The 21090-nt window shown below is 43.1% G+C and overlaps 1 protein-coding gene across 3 annotated transcripts; it reads left to right on the top strand.

The window, feature by feature from the left end:
- Nucleotides 1-629: 629 nt before the first annotated feature.
- LOC135263537 (CAAX prenyl protease 2-like) lies at nt 630-10097 on the top strand. 3 transcript variants are annotated; one of them, XM_064351682.1, is made up of 9 exons: nt 976-995; nt 1429-1531; nt 1733-1772; nt 3372-3455; nt 4262-4340; nt 5023-5190; nt 5608-5679; nt 6959-7021; nt 7225-10097. In XM_064351682.1, exons 4-9 carry the CDS (start codon nt 3396-3398, stop codon nt 7446-7448), a joined length of 666 nt encoding a protein of 221 aa, XP_064207752.1. In that variant the 5' UTR covers nt 976-995; nt 1429-1531; nt 1733-1772; nt 3372-3395; the 3' UTR covers nt 7449-10097. The 3 variants fall into 3 exon arrangements, with proteins under 3 accessions (XP_064207751.1, XP_064207750.1, XP_064207752.1); XM_064351681.1 differs by lacking the exon at nt 1733-1772 and having other exon boundaries at nt 630-995; nt 3376-3455; XM_064351680.1 differs by lacking the exon at nt 1733-1772 and having other exon boundaries at nt 631-995.
- The last annotated feature ends 10993 nt before the right edge of the window (nt 10098-21090 follow it).

Below are 21090 nucleotides of genomic sequence, written 5' to 3'. Positions count from 1 at the left end.
GAAAACTTTCTCTAGAATTTTATTCTAAATGTAGGCTACATATTTGTATTTAGGCCTAATGTCTTGTAAAAAAAATATAATTGCAATTTCTGTGAAGAATGGAGTTTGCTTTACTTAATTCCTGTTTTGACAAGACAAACTGCTTCTGCTCTGTTGGTTTCACTTACAGCATTAAACCAGTTTTGAAACTCTGCAAATGTTCCAGCACACAACAGTTAACTCTAACAGAGTCAGAGCTTGGTAGCAACTGCCAAAATATGGGAAGGAGTCTCCAAAATCGTTTATGAAAAACGCAGCATTAAGTGTGTTAGCTCTAAAGCTGTTCGGAGGACAGAATCTCCTGAGTTGTAGCCTAGTTGAAGCTCCACAAAGTGAGTCACAGTGGCCGTCACTACCTGCGAATCACTGCGTAGTTGTTAATCTATCATGTCAATAGACCAAACGAGAATCTGCACAAATACATGTGCATGTATGTTTAACTGAAATTTGTCACAACACAAATGGGCTTTGAATATATATTAAAACAGAATAGTCGTAATACTTTGTCGCGAATGTGAACATGAACCAGTCTGCCCCGTGTGATACGATTCGCAGTCCTTAAGCAAGTCTTTTGGTTACACCTGACTTGCATCCATGGTGTCAAGCGCCAGCTGGTGATGACGTAAAATCCTCGCGCCGGGACGCTCTGCTTTCTGTTACTGAATTTTTCGCATCTGTTTGTTCTTTAATTTTTCCCTTAAATAAAAGTACCAGATAGAAAACAAGGGCTGCGATATTTACTTTTATTTACCTCTCCGCTCTCAGCCCGTCCCCCGCGTCATGTCAGAGGATGATGATTTCACGTTTCATTCAATGTTTTCCGACAAAGTGTCGATAAATAACAATGATGGTTTCGTGTCCCCGGACGGACTTTGCTGGGTGTCGGTGCTGTCATGTTTGCTGCTTGCCTGCTCTTACGTTGGGAGTTTATATGTGTGGCGGAGCGAACTGCCCAGGTAAAGAATTTTCTGTACTCAGCATTCGATCCATTCATCGTCGCAATAACAAGCTAACATCTGCCTACCTACCATGACTATGGCGCAAGCAGTTGCTAACCTGTGTTTCCCCTTCATTATCTGGGGGTACTGTAAGTGTTTGCAACAAATGTCTGTAGCTATTTAACAGGCTGTCGAAAGCGAATTGGCTGTCGACCTGACCACATCATATAGCCTATTACTTTTCACTGCAAACGATGCAGCTTCACCTGTCAGATAACTTGCTAACACGTACAGCTGGCAAGGTTGAACTATTTCTCAAGGCAATATGTGATATGTATAAAGCGGGCTCACTGCATAACTTGCTGCATGTTTTCCACATATTCACGATTTTATTGCGGGGTTTGTATAGAATCTCTAATGCACTGAGATGCGTTGTGTGTTTGCGCTTTAGGGATCACCCGGCTGTTATCAAGAGGCGGTTCACCAGTGTGCTGATCGTGTCGGCACTATCGCCTGTCTTTGTGTGGGCATGGAAACAGTACACTGGCGTCAGGGTAAGTGCCGCAGTCTACGACACAGGATTAAGGGGTAGTTTGATACCATTATTCTTCTGCAAAACCTAATTCTAAAACTGCTAACAATATACACTTACATAGATATTGCGCAGGTGCCTACACGTTGCTTTGCCTTGAATAATTTAGTTAAATTAATAGGAGGTACTTGCATCTCTTATACTAATGGTGTGTTCTCAACAGCAAGTCTAGGGGAAGACCCACAGTTCACTACGACTAAGAGGTTTGTAAATGTATGTCATGTGCATGCCTGGTTTGCTTTGTCGAGGGCAGTTTGCTTTGGCCATAATGGAGGAGTATAAACCTCCAGTTCAGACCTTTAGACCACTAAACTTTAATAAAATGGAATGTGTTCCCCATATGCAAGATTAGTTTAAAGTTCAGTAGCTGTATGGTGTTCATCTTGCTGTGGTGGTTGTATATGGCAAGTGTTAATGTTAATGAGACTCCGTAGTCCTGTCACATTTCAGATAACACTTAACACGGCATCAAAGACTTACCAGCTGCATACATGTTTTTCTCCGGAGTGCAAATTGACTAGTTACTTAAATCCAGTTACTGGAGGGGTTTCAGCAATCTACAGTATCACCCAATACAACTGAATTAAATTCAAATAAATTGGGTGATAGGTTGCTGAAACCACTCCACATGTTTGGCTGGACTGCAACAGCGCGGCCAGCCCTACAAAGGCAAATGTCTGTGACTGAGTGACGAAGTTACACCATTGGTCAGCCGAGTTATGAAGCTACACCATTGGTCGGCCGGTCCAGCCATATACTAGGTTTTGACCTAGTCTTGTTTCTATATGCTTTGACACCGTTGTCTTACCAATGGTGTCAAAGCATACATAAAACATGCAAACTAGTGTTCTCTCTTTTAGGCAGGCTGGGGCAGTAGGTTCAGTTCGCCATTTATTTGTAAACCCACTTCAGAACACAGAGAGCAATGTTTCTGTGGCACTGCTGTGATATAGGGATCTGAGTGATCAAAGTGGCTAGGAACTGATGTCTAGCCCTCCTGGAAAGTATTGCACCAGAACCCCCTCTGCAAACCAGTAGCGGATGGTAGTCCATTGGATTGTGGTAGTCGGTAGTGTGGCTGCTATCCTGTTTTACAAAAGGAGCGTTCTTTCTGAAATAAGGAGGAGGATATTCTTCACCTGTTTAAAGAATGTTCAAGTGTACAGCCTGTGTTAAAGCTGTTCAATAAGCTAGGTGGGAAAATTGTATAAGGTCTTTTTAACCCTAGTTGTTTTAGCATTGGGCACAAAATATAGTGTAAGAAATACAAAATATAGAGTAAGAAATATTGGTGCTTGTTGATAAATTTGGCCAAGCAAAGCTGGTAACTTACAAAGCAAGGAAATCCTGTCCGACTGGCTGGCAAGTGATTCTGTTTTCGTCCTGCTGCCTTTGGTGGTAGCTGTAGCCTGGATGAATTTAAGCACACGCAGGCTATAGGTGGGGCTGTGTGTGAGTTAGGTTAAGGAGGAGGTCTGATGTCTGATTTTTGAAAACGGAGTCATAGAGCTGTGTCACGGGATCTTTCTGTTTTGAAAACTTGTTTCTTGTTAGACTTTTGTTGTTTTGTTTTGCTGGGGAGTACCTGAGCACACTGCCAGTGTCAGTGATAGTTTAAGATTCAAAAAGCTGAAGACATCTGCCAATAACGTGCCCATGTCCCTCCTCTGTGCTCCCCTCCACTCCCTTTTTTTTTCTCTCTCATTCTCCCTCTCTCTCTCTCTCTCTCTCTCTTTCTCTCCCACTCTCCCTCCCTCTCTACCTCTCTCTCCCTCTCCCTCTCCCTGTCCCTGTCTCTGTAGCCAGGACCCTCTCTGCTGGCCCTTATGGGTATTCGGCTGGAAGGCGTTCTTGCAGCTGCCACTTTGCCTCTGGTACTCACTATGGTAAGAGCTGTTTCTGCGGACGGGTAAATTCACTGTAAGGCATTTTTTTATTCACCCACCTCAGACTTTAGACAGCCTATCCCTTTATAAACATCCGTAACAGCCTTTCAACAGGACAAACTCCAACTGCTGTTTTCCAGCCCTGGGTAACAAAGGCTCATTTTAATCACGTCTTTATTTATTTGGCGCGTATTTCAATCCTAGGTGTAAGGTGTCTCACTGGTGGTTAGTTTCAGGTGATAAACTGATGCTGCATAATGTTTGCCTGTTCAGCTTTTCTGAGCAACCCTGATGTCGAAAATTTGGAATTTGCAATTCCAATGGGAGTTTTGAAAAACAAACTCATGAGTGTTGCTTGGATAAAAATGCAAAATAGATAGAGCTGGCATATACAAATTACCTGTGTGTAGTTGTGCTGGATCTATTCATTGCTTTATATTGCAGTGACAACATTAATATTTTGTTACATTTGACACAAGATGGAGAGTGATTGATTATTTCCTTTTGCCCTCTAATTTTTCCTCGACTACAGTGCTGTGGGCAGGAGAAAATGAAATGCATTATGCGAGATTATTAGTTTCAGTAAACTGAAAAGGAATAGTTTTATGAAGTCTTATATTCAAAAAAAAAAATCTGTACCCCATTGTGATCGAAATACTTTAAGGAGAAAGTAATCAAAATTGAATGTGGGGGAAAAAGTGCTTTAAAGCAAAACCTACAACTTAAATATACCTATACATTTTTGGTACAGTTTGCTTTAAACTATAAATGTGTTGTTACTGGAAATGGTGCTCCCTCCCCCCCAGGCTCTGTTCCTGGGGCCCCTGGTTCAGCTGGTCCTGGACAGCCCCTGGGGTCTTGTTGATGGAATTAAACTGGGTTTTGGTGAGCACCTTCATGCAACTGCTTACTGTGTATTCAGATTCAGCATAGTGTGCGTGTGTGTGCATGTGCACGTGTGTGTGTGTGTGCGTGTGCGTCATGCGTGTGTGCGTATGTGCATGCGTGTGTGCGTGCGTGTGTGCGTGCGTGTGTGGTTGTGTGGGAGTGTATGTACTCATCTTTGGCATGCGCCATTGATAATGATGCACTGAAAAACTTTATAAAATAAACAACACATGTCACAAGCTATATTTTGTGCTCAAAATTTGGGAAAGCTACGTGTATTCTTTCATTCTAATAAACTGCTCAGAGAAATATAATATATAATATAATAATAATAATATTTTTAAAAAGTGATTTTGTTTCCCAAAAAGTCTGGTTTCAAAATTTTGGCATGATATTTTATGTAAATATTTTCAATACTGAAAACCCTCCTTTCACAAGGATAACACTGCATCATCCCTGATAGTGTTTTATAAGATTGATGAATATATTCGGGGGGGATCTTTGACAGTTCCTCCACATAGAATTATTCAAGTTTCTTCACATCCTTCAGCCTGTGAAATTCCCCCTTCAAACCACAGATTTCTGACCAGGCTCAAGTCGGCCATTATAAAGCGGTGATTTTGCGGTCAGCGTCTGGTCGCGTTAACGCGTTTGCGTGCGATCGCCTCTCGTCCCGCAGACCCCTGGTTCTGGACGCTGTGCGTCAGCGACATGCGCTGGCTGAGGAACCAGGTGGTGGCGCCGCTCACGGAGGAGCTGGTGTTCCGGGCGTGCATGCTGCCCATGCTGGTGCCCTGCGCCGGCCCCACCACCGCCATCTTCGTGTGCCCGCTCTTCTTTGGCGTGGGTGAGTCCCTCTGCCTGCCTTTCGCCAGCTAACCCCGCCCTCTGCCGCCTGGCCTTTCCTTATGTGCAGTGCCGACATATATACATTTTAAGAAAGCATTTTCCCCCTTCCTGATATCCTCCATTGTTGCATATTTGTCACACTGAATGGTTTGAAATCTTTGGACAAAATGTAAAATTAGACAAAAGAAAACTACGAAACACATTTTTTTAAATGATTTTTTTCATTTATTTAATGAAAAGGGTTACTGAAAACACCCATATTGCCCATGTGAAAGAGCACTGTACGACTGTTAGATTCCGCATGGCCCACCTCTAAAACTGCACATGCTCAGCCTGTCGTTCTTCTTGTGTGCCTGTCTGTGAGTCTCTTTTTCCCCCCACTTTGCACCTGTTCTGACTGACTGTGTGATTCCAGCCCACTTCCACCATGCGATCGAGCTGCTGCGCTTCAGACAGGTGTCTGTGTCGGGGATATTTCTGTCTGCAGGTAAGATGCTGTCAGCATCACTCTACCAGTATATCAGTGCTCAGCACTGGTCTGCCTGTACCTGGACATTGTGACCACTCCTATGCCTGTGTATTTTCCTGCTTACAAATGTTCCAATAGCCACAATACTTCCTCATATTCTGGGAACCAGTCTGGAAGGTGGTGTGTATAGAACAGGCTGTTGTTACATAAACAGTTATGTACATGAAATATGCTACATTTCCAAAAGTATGTGGACACCCCTTGTAATTAGTGGTTTTGGCTATTTCTGCCACACCTATTGCTAACTGGTGCATAAGGTCAAGCATGCAACCATGCAATCTACATTGACAAACATTGGCATTTGAATGGGTCCTACTGATGAGCTCAGTGACTTTCAACGAGGCACTGTCATAGGATAACACCTTTGAAACAAGTCAGTTCATCAAATTTCTGCCCTGCTAGAGCTGCCCAAGTCAACTGTAAGTGCTGTTATTTTAAAGTGGAAACATCTAGGAGCAAGAACAGCTCAGCTGTGAAGCGGTAGGCCACACAAGGTCACAGAACGGGACTGCCGAGTGCTAAAGTGCATAGCTTGTATAAAATAATTTGTCCTCAGTTGCAACACTTAATAGAGATCCTAACCTGGAAGAGTACCTCTGGAAATAACGTCAACACAAGAACTGGTTTTCCATGGCCGAGCAGCCATGCGCAAGCCTTAGATCACCATGCACAATGCCAAGCATCGGCTGGAGTACAAATAACCTAAATAATATTTTTGAAAATATTGTCACTGCAACATGATTTTCTCATCTAAGACACTTTTCATCCAAGAAAATTTGAATACTTTATCTTTTTTGTGTCCTACATCTCAGGAGGATGTGTGAGATGAGTTTGAGATGGATGTTAGATTAGTAGGAGATGGATGTGAGAATGTGGGATGTTAGATTAGTAGGACATGGATGTGAGTGATGGATGTTAGATCAGTAGATCAGTTAGGTCTGAATAGTGTTCACTGTGTGAACTAAACTGTGTTCTTGGCTAGAAATAGCTGTACACAATAAGTATTGTACCTTACTGAACCTGTGTTTAGCAGTTGTCTATGACCATGAAATGCAGTTTTGTACGTCACTTTGGATAGAAGCGTCTGCCAAATAAATGTAATGTAATGGATACTAGATTAGTAGGAGATGGATGTGAGAATGATGGATGTTAGATTAGTAGGAGATGGATGTGAGTGATGGATTTTAGATTAGTAGGAGATGGATGTGAGATGAAGAGGATGCTGTTTGTATTTCAGTGTTCCAGTTCTCCTACACTGCAGTCTTTGGGGCCTACACCGCGTTCATCTTTATCAGGACAGGTTTGTGTGCAACAGTGCCCTTCAAAAGCATGAGAACAGTAGAGTGTAATGTTATTTTTGCTATACGCTTAAGGCATTTGGATTTGAGATCAGAAGATTGTGTGCGTGTGTGCGTGTATGTATCTGCTTATATATGCATGTACATGCGTGTGCTTGTGTGTGCGTATGCGTGTGCCCCTGTTTATGTGTGCTTGTGTGTGCAGGGCACCTGGTGGGGCCGGTGCTGTGCCACTCCTTCTGTAACTACATGGGTTTCCCGGCGGTGAGCGCCGCCCTGGAGCACCCTCAGCGCCTGCTCATCGTCTCCTGCTACCTGCTGGGCGTGGTCCTCTTCCTGCTGCTCTTCTTCCCCGCCACTGACCCCTTCTTCTACGGCTCCTCCCCCATCTGCAGCCTGGCCGGCGGCCAACGGGCCATGTGCTCCTGACGCCCGGCCACGCCCGCCCGCCTCGGCCCGGCCACGCCCACCTCCAGGAGATGGCAGAGTGGAGGGGTGCTCAGCCAGCAGGGGGCTCCACTTCCCCTCAGGTCTTCAGTGTTGTCCTCTGTGAGAACTCAGGCTTCTCTCTCTCTCTCTCTTTCTCTCACTCCCTCTTTCACAGTTTCTCTTCCTCCCTTTCTCCTGCCTCTATATGGCCAGTCTGAACTCAAAATCTCATCACTCACCTGTTTACACTCCTCTCCCTATTCCTCTGTTTACCTCTCTTAGTCCCTCTTTTTAATTCTCTCTCTCCCACTGTCCTCTTTTCTGTCGCTCACTCGCACACTCCTCTGTCCAGAACTTTTCCGCCATAGAAACTTGAAGCTTGTCTCTTCTTGAGCTGATCGGGTTCCGCCACGCTCAGAGACTGAGTTTACATAGCCCTGCACCACCCTGTTACTGCACAGTTCTGCCCTGCTACTGCTGGGTCAGGGGAGAGTGGAGGACAGGGAGTGTGTGAAGTCAGGATCACTGCGTCTTTGATGAATGTTGTATACAGCACAACATTTTTCATACTTTTCATTGTTATATTGTGAAACTTTTCAACACCTCAGATTCTTACTACAGTGCACAAATCAGGAAAGTTTGATTAAAAATGAGCATGCTACACTGAGGGACCCGTGAAGTAATACCGCAAACCCAATCATTCCCATGACACCTACACAAAAATGACACATTAAGAGAGAGAGACAGAAGCTTCACATTGAGCATCACTGGAGATTAAAGCAATAACTACAACTTGGCCTGATCAGGGATTGCTTTTGGTAAAACAAAGGTGTATTTGAATGAAGAACTGGCCTATGGCTCGATTTGCGAAATGTGATTTAACCTTCTCTCCAGTTTTTATTTTGTGTTATTTAAAAAAGAGAAAGTAATTCATCTTATTGTTAATTGTGTAGCATTAGCATAGAGTTTCCTGTAAGTGTTGCATAGACTAGGATTTTTTGCAGACTTACCCCTTGATGATTAATTTTCTACAGAGCATAATTCTTGGAATAGGCAACATCATTATTTTTTTAAAAACCAAAAAGGGACATCTGTGCCAGCAAATAAGACAAAAAGTACTATAAGCTCTAAGAAACAGCAGATATGCGGGTATTGTGCAACTTGCAGTTTTATTTTTCATTTTTTAAAACGCAGTTTTAAGGTCATTGTGCGCAGTGATGACCCTTTCCTGTTGTCTCCCAGACTGCGGCTCTTTAACCCCCTCAGCCACACCCGACCACGCCCTTTAGACCAGCAGAGAGCAGAGCGAGTGTTCCGCCTGAGCGTGTCTGCCTGCGATGGCCGTGTTCCATACGAATGTACCGACAAACAGCGGCAGTGTTCTGTGTGTCCCAGTGCTCAGTGTGGTTCTGTTCCTCAGTCCCTCTGACTGAGCTTTGTTGCAGGTAGCAGGTTCATCGTCCAGCCTTTCAAGTCAAAGGGACACTTGTTTAAAATGAAAGCACTACATCTAACATTGTATAGAATCAAAGGGACGCTACAGCTGAACGAGTGTTTCATTGTTTAGAATCAAAGGGACGCTACAGCTGAACGAGTGTGCCTTTGTTTCAAATCAAAGGGACACTCCAGCTGCACGAGTGCTCATTGTGTCTATTCAAAAGGGACAATACACTGAACACTGGAAAGAGTTCCATGCTGATGGTAGTGTGCGCATCCAGCAGGTGGCGCTGTATGACCGGTATTGTAATATTGATGTGGGCGGTGAGCCCCAGCAGCAGAAGGAAACATGAGACACTCAGGGCTTCGCTGGGGCCTGTCTCCTCTTCCTGGTCACCCAGTCTGCACAATTAAAAAATTTTATTGGTTATTTTTTCTGACCATGACACGGACACCCCTTCATTGAAAAGCTGTGGTTTAAAAAAAGTCAGGGGGGGATTGCATTCAGCCGGTCTCTTTCGCATTTCGTCCGTTGAGGGCAGTTTCCTTGTTTGCGTTTCCGCTCTAGCGCACTGAGTCGCACGCTAACGCCCGTCTGGGGTGAAGTGTGTCCGCCGTGGCCGCCTCGAAGCGCTTGCACCAGGGTTAACTCGCTCCCGGAGCGCTCTGCTGTTTCTGTCCATATCCGAGCCTACTGACGTTCACGTCAACTATAAGGTGCATACACTGTACAGCCGTTAAGTATGGTACGTCTACAGAAATATATTTTTGCAAATAAGTGTTATTTTACAGAAAAACCTCGGGAAAACAGTGAAGTACTTTAGGCTTTGGGTCATGGCTTTTGGGTGTTTTAGGCTTTGGGCCAACCTGTTACATTTACCGCACACTGACGAGTTACTTAAAAAGAGTTTAAACGCCACTGGACAGTAATTTAATTATAATTGTTATTATTTTTATTTAGTTATTCCTTTTGCAAAAGATTATGTGGATGTTTATATTACCAATGAATATATTTTGTAATGAGATCTATTTTGATGACCTGAATTGAATGTTTTGAAAGCTGATGTAGGTGCATGTTTCTGTGTTTACATCATGTGCAATTTTGGGACAAAGACTTTAACAGTGTTTTATGACAATCTTGTAAGGGACCTTGATGTATCGATTTATTCTTAAAATCCCGACAGTTTTCATAAATAAATGGGGTTGATTTAACATTGTCAATTTTTTCATTGTCTGATCTGATTGGTCAGTATTTTGTTTAAGTTGGTAAAATCAATTTTCCAGTTTTGCATTTTAGTGATTTGTTGTTTTTATTGTAGCTGTCCATTCGCAAATTATTCGCCCTTTAAGATAATGACGAAAGAAACGTCTCAGGAAAAACTAACTACTAAAAACTAGCTAGTTTCAAAGTTTGAATGCTTTGTTCACAGTCATTTGCTGTATATTGTTACAGAGGTAAGACTGGGTAGTCTACAGTATGATTTCTGTAATAATGTCATCTTGGGTTTGATTTTAAGTGCATATGGGCACCTCCCATTCAGAGGTTCATAAAGCCATGCTTTGTGACAAAAAACCTAATGAAGAAATTCCAAATTGGAATTATACATTTAAGTATCCTGTAATAGAATCTCCTGTCTACATTTTCACAAAATATAGGAATAATCTATCAAAACAAACATTTAAGGTTGAATTAGCTCACAACTGTAAAGATGCAATGAACAAACCCTAAAGATGCAACGAACAAACTATAATATTTTCCTGACAAGACTGGCATGTGTAAAAATGATATGATCACTTGCAAATTTGTGTTTGACAAAATTGTGCTCTGCTCTTTCCATGTGACAGTCTGCTGGCTTGAGCAGAATTCTTCAGTTTCTTAAAGAACGGTTTTTAGGCAAAACGCTGATGTTCAGGTGTATATTTCAGTTCAGTGTATTTTAAAATTTACCAGCTAACTAACTGGATGAATAATAATAATAATAATAATAAATAAAAAACAACTCTAGCAAGGTGAACATTTTCAAAATTACCAAGCTGGATCTAATTACCAAGCTAGCCTGATGGCTAGCTAGGCTCAGTAGGTGCTTGATCACTGTCAATAAAGCTAGCTAGCCAACAATACAAAATACAGTGCTGTCGTGCTGTCGTGCTGTCTGGGGTTGTCTCATAAAACTTAGCTACTTTGAAGATGAATCCACGGGTGGAAAAAATACCAAAGCCCCCCTCATTCCACGTCCCTCCTTACTTCCCTGGTAAACACTGACTGCAGTGGGAAGCTCATTCCACCACCGGGGGGCCAGGACGGACAGGAGACGTGACCTGGAAGTGCAGGTATGCGTGGGGGTGCCAGGCGCCCAGAGTTAGCATGTATCATACGTTAAAAAACTGGCCTGTATCTTTGCATGTGTGTTTGTCTCATCCAGCTGGGCTACGTTGAGGATGAAGCCATGGGTGGGGGAAAAAAAAATCAACCCCCACCCCCTCCACCATTCCACTGACCCTCTGCACTTCCCTGGTAAACAACAGGGGTGGCAGAATGGAGCGGTCTGATGAGGTGTAGGGTCTTTGGAAGATATTACAGAGCTGCCCCTTTTGCTGCCTGTTAGGCTCGCACCAAGGTTTTAAACTTAATGTGCGCTGATATAGGTAGCCAGTGCAGGGAGATTGGAAGTGGAGTAAATTCTCCAGATGTTGTACAGGAAGAATCTGCAAGCCTGTCAAACTGCCATTATGTTGTAGGAGTTTTTTATTCAGTATTACTCCAAGATTCCTAGCTGATGAAAAGGGTGGTACTGTGGTACCAGGGTGAAGGATGGGTCAGTCAGGAGGGAGGACTTGGCTGGGATGCATAGTATCTAAGTTTTAGCCAAGTTTAGTTTTGGGAAACAATTTGTCATCCAGCTTGAGATAATAGGCAAGCTGAGATGATGAGTTGTGTCTTCAGTGTAGCGATGATAAGACTGACCATGGGGGAGTCTTGTTCTGGAGAGAGGAAGGAGGAGAGGACCAAGGACCCAATTCTGGGGGTTGAGTGTGGAATTCTGTATTTACATTCTGATACAACACTCTTGCTCTCACGCTTAATATTAGGCATTGCCGTGAGCTGACATTTTATCCTCGATCTGGCTTCTTTGCTTACTTCATTTTGCAGTTCAAACCGGCACTGAAGTCACACTTGCAAGGCAGGGCATGGCTATAGCTGTGCTTGAGTACTTAATACTTTTGTTTGCAAGGACAGATTTAAATGTGATAGGTTCCAAGAGTCAGTAGAAAGAAGGTAAGTAAACAATCAGTATTCTTTAGTTTGCTAAAGGTGAGTCGGATCACACAAGAAAATGTACGGTCAAAGTCCCACAGAAGGACAGTACTGCTGAGCATTTATAACATTCATATCACATCACTTGGTTTTTCCATTCAGCTTAGCAAATCATCATTTGTTATGTTTCCTGGTCTCCCAAATAAGATTAATAAGGTTGTATTTACACCGAGAGAGAGAAAGAGCCTGGGTTCTCTCCCATCTAAACTACAAGGAGAGTCAGTTATTGTGAACTGAGGATAACATGTTTGTAAAAATACACACACATATATAAAATGTAACATTTTAACTCCTACACATGTTTAAATGCTGTTTTCATTCACACAAATTTAGTTACACACATGAACATCGCAAGCTGAATTAACTGCTCAAATTAACAGCTGTTTTTCTCCTCCTGTCAGAATGGTTAGGAAAATAAGGGTGTTGGAACTCACTTGGAACAGAATGGGGATGACAATTCTCAACTAATAATCAAACTCAAAATTCAAGTTTTTAAAAATATTATATAATATTTTTTGACTTGTGATGGTGGCCTTGGTGTTTCCATGGTTTGCATCTTTGCATGTTTTATACATTAAAAAAGGCTGGTCTACTCCAGGCGATTTTCTGTACACAAACAGATGCTGGCGTGAGCGTTGGAGAGAGCTCTTAGCTGCAGAATTCATCTCAAGGTGTGCAGTATTTATGGAAGAGTCCCACAGGGAACCCCTGCTCTCCTTCCAAACTAAGGAGGGCTCCCAAACATCACCAACTGTCCCTGAGCTTAGGTGAACCGAGGACACGTGTTTGGGACCTTTAAACACCTTATGGGATTTAGTTGATAATCACAGTTAATGCTGTTGTGAAGTCACTGACACTGCTGTAAAATATATTCATGCTTTTCCATTGAAGAAAATGAATAATGCATGCATACACTTAATTAAATTTCTAGGATTTGCTGAGGTCAATGAAGTTTGTATAAGCCTTTAGGGCAAGTACCACTTTAAGGGGAGGATAGTCACCACACGCTGTGCATAAATCCTCACCCTAGATGCTTTATCTGAAGTTAGTTTTTCGAAATTACAGGAAATTTAGTTGGAACCACTTTGCTTAGTTTTAGCTAGTTTTAATGTATACAGTCGTAGATCAGTGGTTGACTGGACCTGAACAGTTACCTCCTGTTGAGCCCCACCTTCATGAGCTAATGCTTCCTCAAAAGTACAGCACGCCCATTTGGGTGGAGGCATCAGAAAGTCAACCTGGTCAGGCTCGCGGTACCTCGCAGTGCCTCTGCACAACATAGCTGAAAATGAGCAGCTGGGTCAAAATATTTCTCACTGCATTATGTAAAGGAATTTAGTCTGACCTTGGTCAGAAAGGCAGAAATGTCAGGCTCGGATTTTTATTTGACTGCTGGCCCCACCTGTACTGCTGGGCCTGTGGTGATCCAGTGCCCATCTCTGGCCTCCGCCTCCATCCCAGGTTGTGGAATGTCTCATGCCTGCCAAACAGCCTTGAGCTGAATTCAGTCATAACAGGCAGAATGGTGCGGACATCTGCGATATTTTCCTTTCCAAGTATTTTAAAATCCTGTATCTTTTCTTCTTTGTTTTTCTCCGGAAGTAGCCATCGTTCTTCGGTCAGACTTGAATTGCTGCCTTGTGAAATGAGACCGTCAAGAAAAAAAAACAATTGCTTCACATGCTGACGTCCATACGAAAAGTGTGTGTGTGTGCGTGTGTATGTGTGCGTGTGTGTGAGTGTGCGTTTGTGTGCGTGCATGTGTGTGTTTGTATGTGAGAGAGAGTGAGTGTTTGTGTGTATGTGTGTATGTTTGTATACCTGTCTCTGACAGGTATTCATGCAGGTTGAATTCACAGACTAATGCCCTCCACCTTGAAACCTAAATGCACTAATACAGACCATGTTGCTATGGCTGAGTGTTCTGGGCTGAAAAGGTAAATAATAACTCTCAGATGGCACCCTATTATTATATGCCTTTACTTTAGAAGCCCCTTAGGATCCTGAAACAGAGTGAGCTTTGAACAGAGAATCATACATCATCTTATATACATTCCAAAATGATTACATTACATGCTCAGAGAGCAATAGGTTTGAAAAATTGGTTTGAAAATCTTTTAACATTACAGTCCAAATTTCAGCCTCTCAAACCCTTATGTTTGTAATTTTGTCTTAGGTTTTTATTAAATTTGTCACAACTGGTTGAAAGCAATCCAGAACAAAAGGTTGAAAGGATGAAAGGTCCAGGATTAATCAATGAACAGAACCTTCATGCAATTCCAAACAAAACAGTTAATTTGCACGATTTTTAAAACATGTTCAACAAGATGCCCAAAGCATATGCAGAGAACAGCAGATTTATTTTCACCATTTGGTAAGAGCTTTGGAGTTGGTGCTGCTTTGGAATCTTCACTGCACCTCTAATTCACACTCCACTCTTGACTGGCAAATGTAGTTTTGTGTGGAGACCCAAATGAGGGTCTTTCCAAAATTATAGATGCTCCGAATCTGCAGCAGCTAGTGAACTTTGTCTGTGTCCCGCTTTCAGTGTACTTGGTGTGAGATTCATTTGGTTCTGTTTCCCTGCAATAATAAAGATGCTCGAGGAGGTTCGGGTAAGGGCGTTGCAGTACCGCCTCAGTTTAGTACTGTTATTGGCCATTCATCATGCGCTGAGAAGTACAGAACAAACGTGTCACAGCTCCTTTTCATTCAGGAGCGTGAAACCCGTCAAAAATCCGATGAGGCGGATAATCCCGACTTCCTCTCTCACACATCAGTCACCAGTCATTCCATTTCAGGAGGGAAGGAGCACTGGCCTGCAGCAGTCATTACTGACCCCCCTCCACCCCCCCTCCCCAGCTGATCCCAGATCAGCGCCCTGCCACAGGAGTGAACACGTGTGGTCAGAGACGGCCCCCGTCTCGCGCCCCGGCGGCTCCAGCCAGCCGTCCCCCGCCGCGTCGTTAAGCGGGATACCTGGCCGCGGTCCTCCGTCTCCATACCAACCTGCCGCTCGGCCCAATCCCTCAAGCGCCGTGGCCTTTTGGAGCGGAATGGGAGGTGAGCCTGGAAAAGGGAGCGTGATCTCTTCTCCGTGCTGCGCGGGCGGGATCCAGGGCCGTAAATCAGGGAGTTAGCGGCCGGTCCCAGCCGCGCTGATGGTGTTGGGGCTCTCGGGCTGGCCTGGTTTTGTGTGGGCCAGCATTTCAGTCTGAAATACGCTGGAGGAGCACCTCTGCAGTGCTCTTACTGTGGAGGGGTGTGTTTTACTTCAGGCTTGCTCCAGGTCTGCTCCAGGCTAATTCCAGGTTTACTCCAAGCTTATTCCAGGTTTACTCCAGGTCTGCTCCAGATTTACTCCAGATTTTTTTTACTGAAACATTGTGTCTGATTACAAGCCTATAATTGAAGTTTTTTCTGACAATAACACAGGTGACATTAGAGAAATATCAAATATATTGAAATGTCAGAAGAGATGTACGCACACCAGCAAACAAAAAATATCAGATGTGAAATCTGTTTTTCATGTCAGCATGTGCCCCATGGTGTTGAATGCTGACTATCAGTGCCAGCTGTGGCTGGCAATCCTGCACCTGTGCAATCACTCAGGGTGGGAGGGTTTCGATCGGTGTTGTCCTTGTCATCTAATTTATATTACCAGCCATCTCATTACAATCGCAACTCATGCAGTCTAAAAAGAGGATTGAAAGGCCTAAGGGTTGAAATATACCTATTGCTGCAACTTTAACCTCTTTTTAATTGATGAAGTACATTGCACTGATGGGACAAGTCTGTAATTATGGCTGGGGATCCCAAATTGGGAGAAAATAGAGAAAAAGGTTAAAAAAAGGACTAATGATTAGTGAAAGATCTGTTCAAAGTTGCTGAGTTATGCATACTTTTATAATGATATGATAACTTTTATAATAACACAAAAATGTGATATTATATCTGAAGTATCTTGTGTGTGTGTGTTTGTGCATGCATGTGTATTTCTTCATCCTTGCACGTGTGTATAAGATATATATTGCCGTAATGTTTAGTATCTTTATTATATTCATATGTATCACCGCCTTCACCTTACTCTATCCATCCAGTGCAGGCGTTTGTTTTAGTACCTGAGAGACCTGCACTTTCCATTATTAACACAGCCGTGGTGGCCCAGCGGGTTGCCTCTCTGTAATAATATATGAGCAGGTCTGGCGGTGAAGAGGTAGCCGTTCGGTGAACCCGGGGTCCTCACGCCAGTGTTGGTCCCTGTGAAACCGCGCTGAAGGAGCGGGGCGGCCGCCGCGTGCCTGCAGCGCGGCGCCGGGAGGCAGATGTTTCCTGTGTGCTGGGTCTCTCTGCAGGAAGCGAGGTGCCGCACCGCAACGCGCCGTGAGACTCGCACTCCGGATCCCGCGCCGCGTTCGCACGGCACGCTGGGGCTGCTCTGAGCGCCCGTCCGCCTCCAGCTGAGCTGCTCTGCTCCACGCACCAGGGAGCCATGGGACACGGAACTGTGGGACTGACTGAAGTACATTTCTTTACGAGTTCTTATGTGGTATCCGGAACGGACTCCTGGATAATTTTCGAGTCCTCCCCCTTTCTCACACACCCACCCCCCACCCCACCCCAAAAAAAGAAAAAAAAGGTCAATATGGTCATCAGTAAATGAAGACAAAGAAACCATTTTCATCTCTGAAACTGAAGGGCTTATTTTGGGCTGAAGGGCCAGATTTGCATTCCTGAAAAAGAAAACTACATTTTAGGGGAGCCCAGACATGTAAAGTGAGCCGGCTCTTTTTCTCTGTGTTTTTTGAGCATGCGGCTTGGGACGCACGCAGGGCTCCAGGAACGTCTCATTCCAGCTTTCCCCAGGGGCCCTGAGAAAGCGGGGGTGGGGGGGTGGGAGGCAGTTTAGAGGGGTTCTCTGGCCACATCTCTGACTGCACACCCAAGCTGTTTTCAGACATGGCGAATGCATTTAGCCTTGCAGCACCTCTGGGCTTACGATCAGGGGGTCCTCGACCAGAGGACGCCAGAACATTAGGCTCTCTAATCAGGCTTCTGGAAAGACAGCTGTCTATGAATCTAAGGCCTTTATTTAAGATTATTTGTTATGTAAGAATCATCACACGCAGAGGTACAGTAGAATTCTGTACATTCTGCTCGATTGCTTTCTGGCACCCTGGGAGCAGTCACAGATTCTGTCAGCTGGGGTTTAAAATTTTTTTTTTTTTAACGTGTTCCTGGGGAACCAACTGTGTACACTGTTTTCCTGGCAACAAGGAAGACATTTACTATATTACATTTTCTAATGGAAACGTTTCTTTCATTTGTTTGACATTTTGAAGACCTTTGGGTTGCTCTTTATTTGGATAGCACAATACATTTTTGCATTAGCTGCGGTTGAATTGCCTTTGTCTAATCTTGAATTAAAGTGCAGAAGTAAATTACATTAGGCTGCAAATCCCTGCTCGGACTTCTTAAAAGTATTGCACACTCAGTTTTCATAAAATCTTCAAATATTTTTGATGTGGATCAGAATCATACAATCTTGATGTGATGTGACAAAACAAATAAAATAAATCTGGATTGAAACTGGATTGCAAAATGGAAGATTACAGAATCCACATAATTTTAATCCAGGTTAAAAGTTTTAAAGTTTTAAAAGACTGTGTCCTAGACATGTACAGTGCTCTTCAAAATTATTTTCACCTTTGATAACCATAAACAAAAATGCCTTTTAAATATACCAGTACTGAGCTATATTTTAATTCTCAAACATGGGGAATATATCTACAATATATGCAAATAAACATGATAATGAATGTTTCCTAATAATTGTATGTAAAATGAAACCAAGGAAGTACAATTGTGGATACAGGCAATAATATGACCAAATATAGTTTGTGATGGCGGATGTACTGTATTCAAATGTTAAGCAAAATAAACAATAAATGGCACTGTTAAATTCCACTGTTTAAATGGCATTTCATCTCCATATCCCCTCCTCTCCATATTACCATTGCATTTTCTCCCAAATGTAGGTCATGCTTTTTTTTGTCATGTTGTTTTTTAAAGAGTCTTCCAACTGTCAGTGACGAGTATAAAACAGCCGATGAATAGCTGATAAATACAGGTCAGTAATCCCTGTTACAGAGTGCAGCACAAAGTGATCCATTAAGGCTAATTTCATGTCTGCTGGCAGTGGCATGGACTGACCGTCAAAAGACACACTGAATAGGTAATGATATTTAGTGTGGATGTACACAGTCTGATGGTAATGTGGCCTCTGCATGGAGTATGCGGGGCTGTAATTGCAGCTCCTGCTGTGTGGCCCCCAGGGGCCTCTAAGAGTTCTGTTTTTTGCTCCCTGTCTCGCACACCCGTCTTTGCGTTCCAGCTGCTCTCAGTCACATTAACTGCACATGACAAAGAGGAAGGTGTGTATGAGCTACTGATAGCACGTTAACGGAACCAGCTTTTGTGTACACGTATATGAAAGTGTGTGTGCGCGTGTGTGTATGCATAAGAGAGCGCAAAATAAATATGAAAGCTTTGCTTATTCAAATCACAAACAGCAAAATAAGATGGATTATTTCGATTTCAAAAAAATATTTAACAATGCCCGGGGCTACCATTCCACATTCCTGATCTGTCGCTGACTTTGAATCAGAGAAATACGTTTAAAGCAATTTAAGTGGGAAGATAAAACGCCATGTTAACACTAACCAGGTCTCATATGCAGAGTCTAGCTTTCAGTCAAACAGATTTACAATATGTGCACAGGATTTTTACAGAAAAGGCAGCCATTCTTCACATGTACTGTTTGCTAAGCTGGGCTATAAAACTTCTGACATTCCTGGGGGAATTACTTTTATGTTTTGGATTCTTTCCACACTTAAGTAATGAAGGGCACCTGCAGGTCAGACTGATTTACCTAAATCTCCCCACGCCAGAGTCCTGCAGTAACTCACCAACTAAAGATCCGTTTCCACCAAGTACAATAAATATGAGTATACCGTTCATGATATACTATAAGTTGGTTGCTAGCATCCAGACCAGGGAATGTTATCAAATTCCATTGAACAGGTCTGTCGATGTGTCTGTGGGTACAGCCAGGGCACAGTGGTGTTCATTATGTGAATGAGAACTGCCTTCTCAATTTGTATTGAAATCAATACATGTTGAATTTCAGAGCAATCTATTGGGGTTAGCTTGTGATTGTTAGGTTAAAAGTTTGTTGCCCCTGCTAACCTACGTTGCCTGAATTTTTGCTGACAAAATATAATGAAGCCATGTCCCTTAACGATACCTGGAAAATGTGAGTTGGACATGTTTGAATGACCATTTAATTGTTCTCCTTTGGGAACATTAGTAGAACCACACCTCCTGCTGTTATGTGGGTTTTGGGTTTCCATGGGAGACCACACAACCCCATGTAAGACAAAGACCGTGATTATTGCCACAAGACTATCTTGACATATCCCACCCAGTTTTGTCAGCATTGATAATGCATGCACCAAACATGATGGTAACACTGCATACTGCACCTAAACCAGCTGAATCATCCTCGACGGGGGAGGGGGGTGGAGGTGGGGTGCTTTCTTCTTGCTTGAGTGACAGACTGTCGTGATCCGAAAACATATGGCAGGGGCAGGGGTGAGGGCGGATAAAAGCACTTTTATGTGGGGAGGTGAGGCGGGAGGAGGGCAGTTAAAAAAACGCCTTCATGTGGTAGGGGATTTATTTGTTCTGTCATGTCCCGAATATTCTCTGTTTCAGTAATTATTTCCCACAGCATGGGGAAAGGGGGGTAAACTCAGGTCCCCGAGTGCCTGTGGAACTGGCTCTCAGGCTGGATATGCTTTTTGGAGGTGTGTCCAGAAACGAAAGCATTTTATTTCTTTATTTAAAAAAAAAAACAAAAACATTTTTCCCCACTCTGATCTTTTGAGCCACTGGAAAGGAGTTATTTGCTAGTGCAACACCTGAGAAATTTCTTAGTTGAATCCCTTTCTCCAATGATTTGATCCTGACTAAGAAAAGATCATTATTCGTCAGAAGTGAGGGACCACTGATTTATTAGGAAAAATGGATTGGAGGAGATGGGTGGGTGTTCCTCACAGCCATGTCAGCCTGCTCAGACTCATACACAAGTATCATAATGTTATGGGTGTGACAAAAGTGCACTCAAACAAAAGGGTTCCAAAAGGCTCCTCTGTGTTTCCACTGAGGAACCCTATTGAGTTCAGGGTTCCTTGTCAGGCAAAATGGTTAAATCCTGGAGCTTTCACACTTTTCACACCTACCATAGGGGGTTCCATAACAAGATAAAAAGGGTTCCCCTACAGAGACAAGCCAAAGAACCCTTTTTTTCTCAGCATGCCATGAAAATATGTGAGAATAATATGCCTCAACATAATGACACAAATCACAAATCTTTTTTCCATGGCTGCAACTATTTATTTATAAAAATAAAAAAAGGATTTCTTTGAGGAGTACCGACCCAGAATTACTATGCCAACAAGGGTTTTTAACATTGCATGGAGGGGATAAGACATTTCATCCGCATTTATGAACCTCAATGCTCTGGTTTTTTTCATAATTTACTTTTATCGCACAATTTGTAGCATTATCCATGTTTACATATAAAACCTGGTATACACATTGACCCTCTGGGAATTGTATGAGGGTACTGTTGTGCTATGCTATGCTAATCTGTTTCATTTGATATCACCCACAGCATTCCTTTTCATATTGAATGTGGAGATATCATGCCTCTCTCATTGAAGAAGAAAATGGATCTTTTTCATCTTGACTGGACCAGTCACTTGGTGCTCACAAGCTAGAAGGAGTCAAGCTAACTGCTGTTCATTTTATCTGTGATCTGATTTT

This window comes from Anguilla rostrata, chromosome 9, assembly GCF_018555375.3.
Source record: "Anguilla rostrata isolate EN2019 chromosome 9, ASM1855537v3, whole genome shotgun sequence".
NCBI lineage: Eukaryota > Metazoa > Chordata > Actinopteri > Anguilliformes > Anguillidae > Anguilla > Anguilla rostrata.
This window is presented reverse-complemented; position numbering and strand designations above follow the sequence as displayed.

Bases quoted from the DNA above. Each gene is read 5' to 3' on its own strand.
- LOC135263537 (XM_064351680.1), top strand. From the start codon at position 820: ATGTCAGAGGATGATGATTTCACGTTTCATTCAATGTTTTCCGACAAA. The intron at 3,456-4,261 runs GTAAGAGCTGTT...CCTCCCCCCCAG, and splicing joins TGCCTCTGGTACTCACTATG to GCTCTGTTCCTGGGGCCCCT. The intron at 7,022-7,224 runs GTTTGTGTGCAA...TTGTGTGTGCAG, and splicing joins GTTCATCTTTATCAGGACAG to GGCACCTGGTGGGGCCGGTG.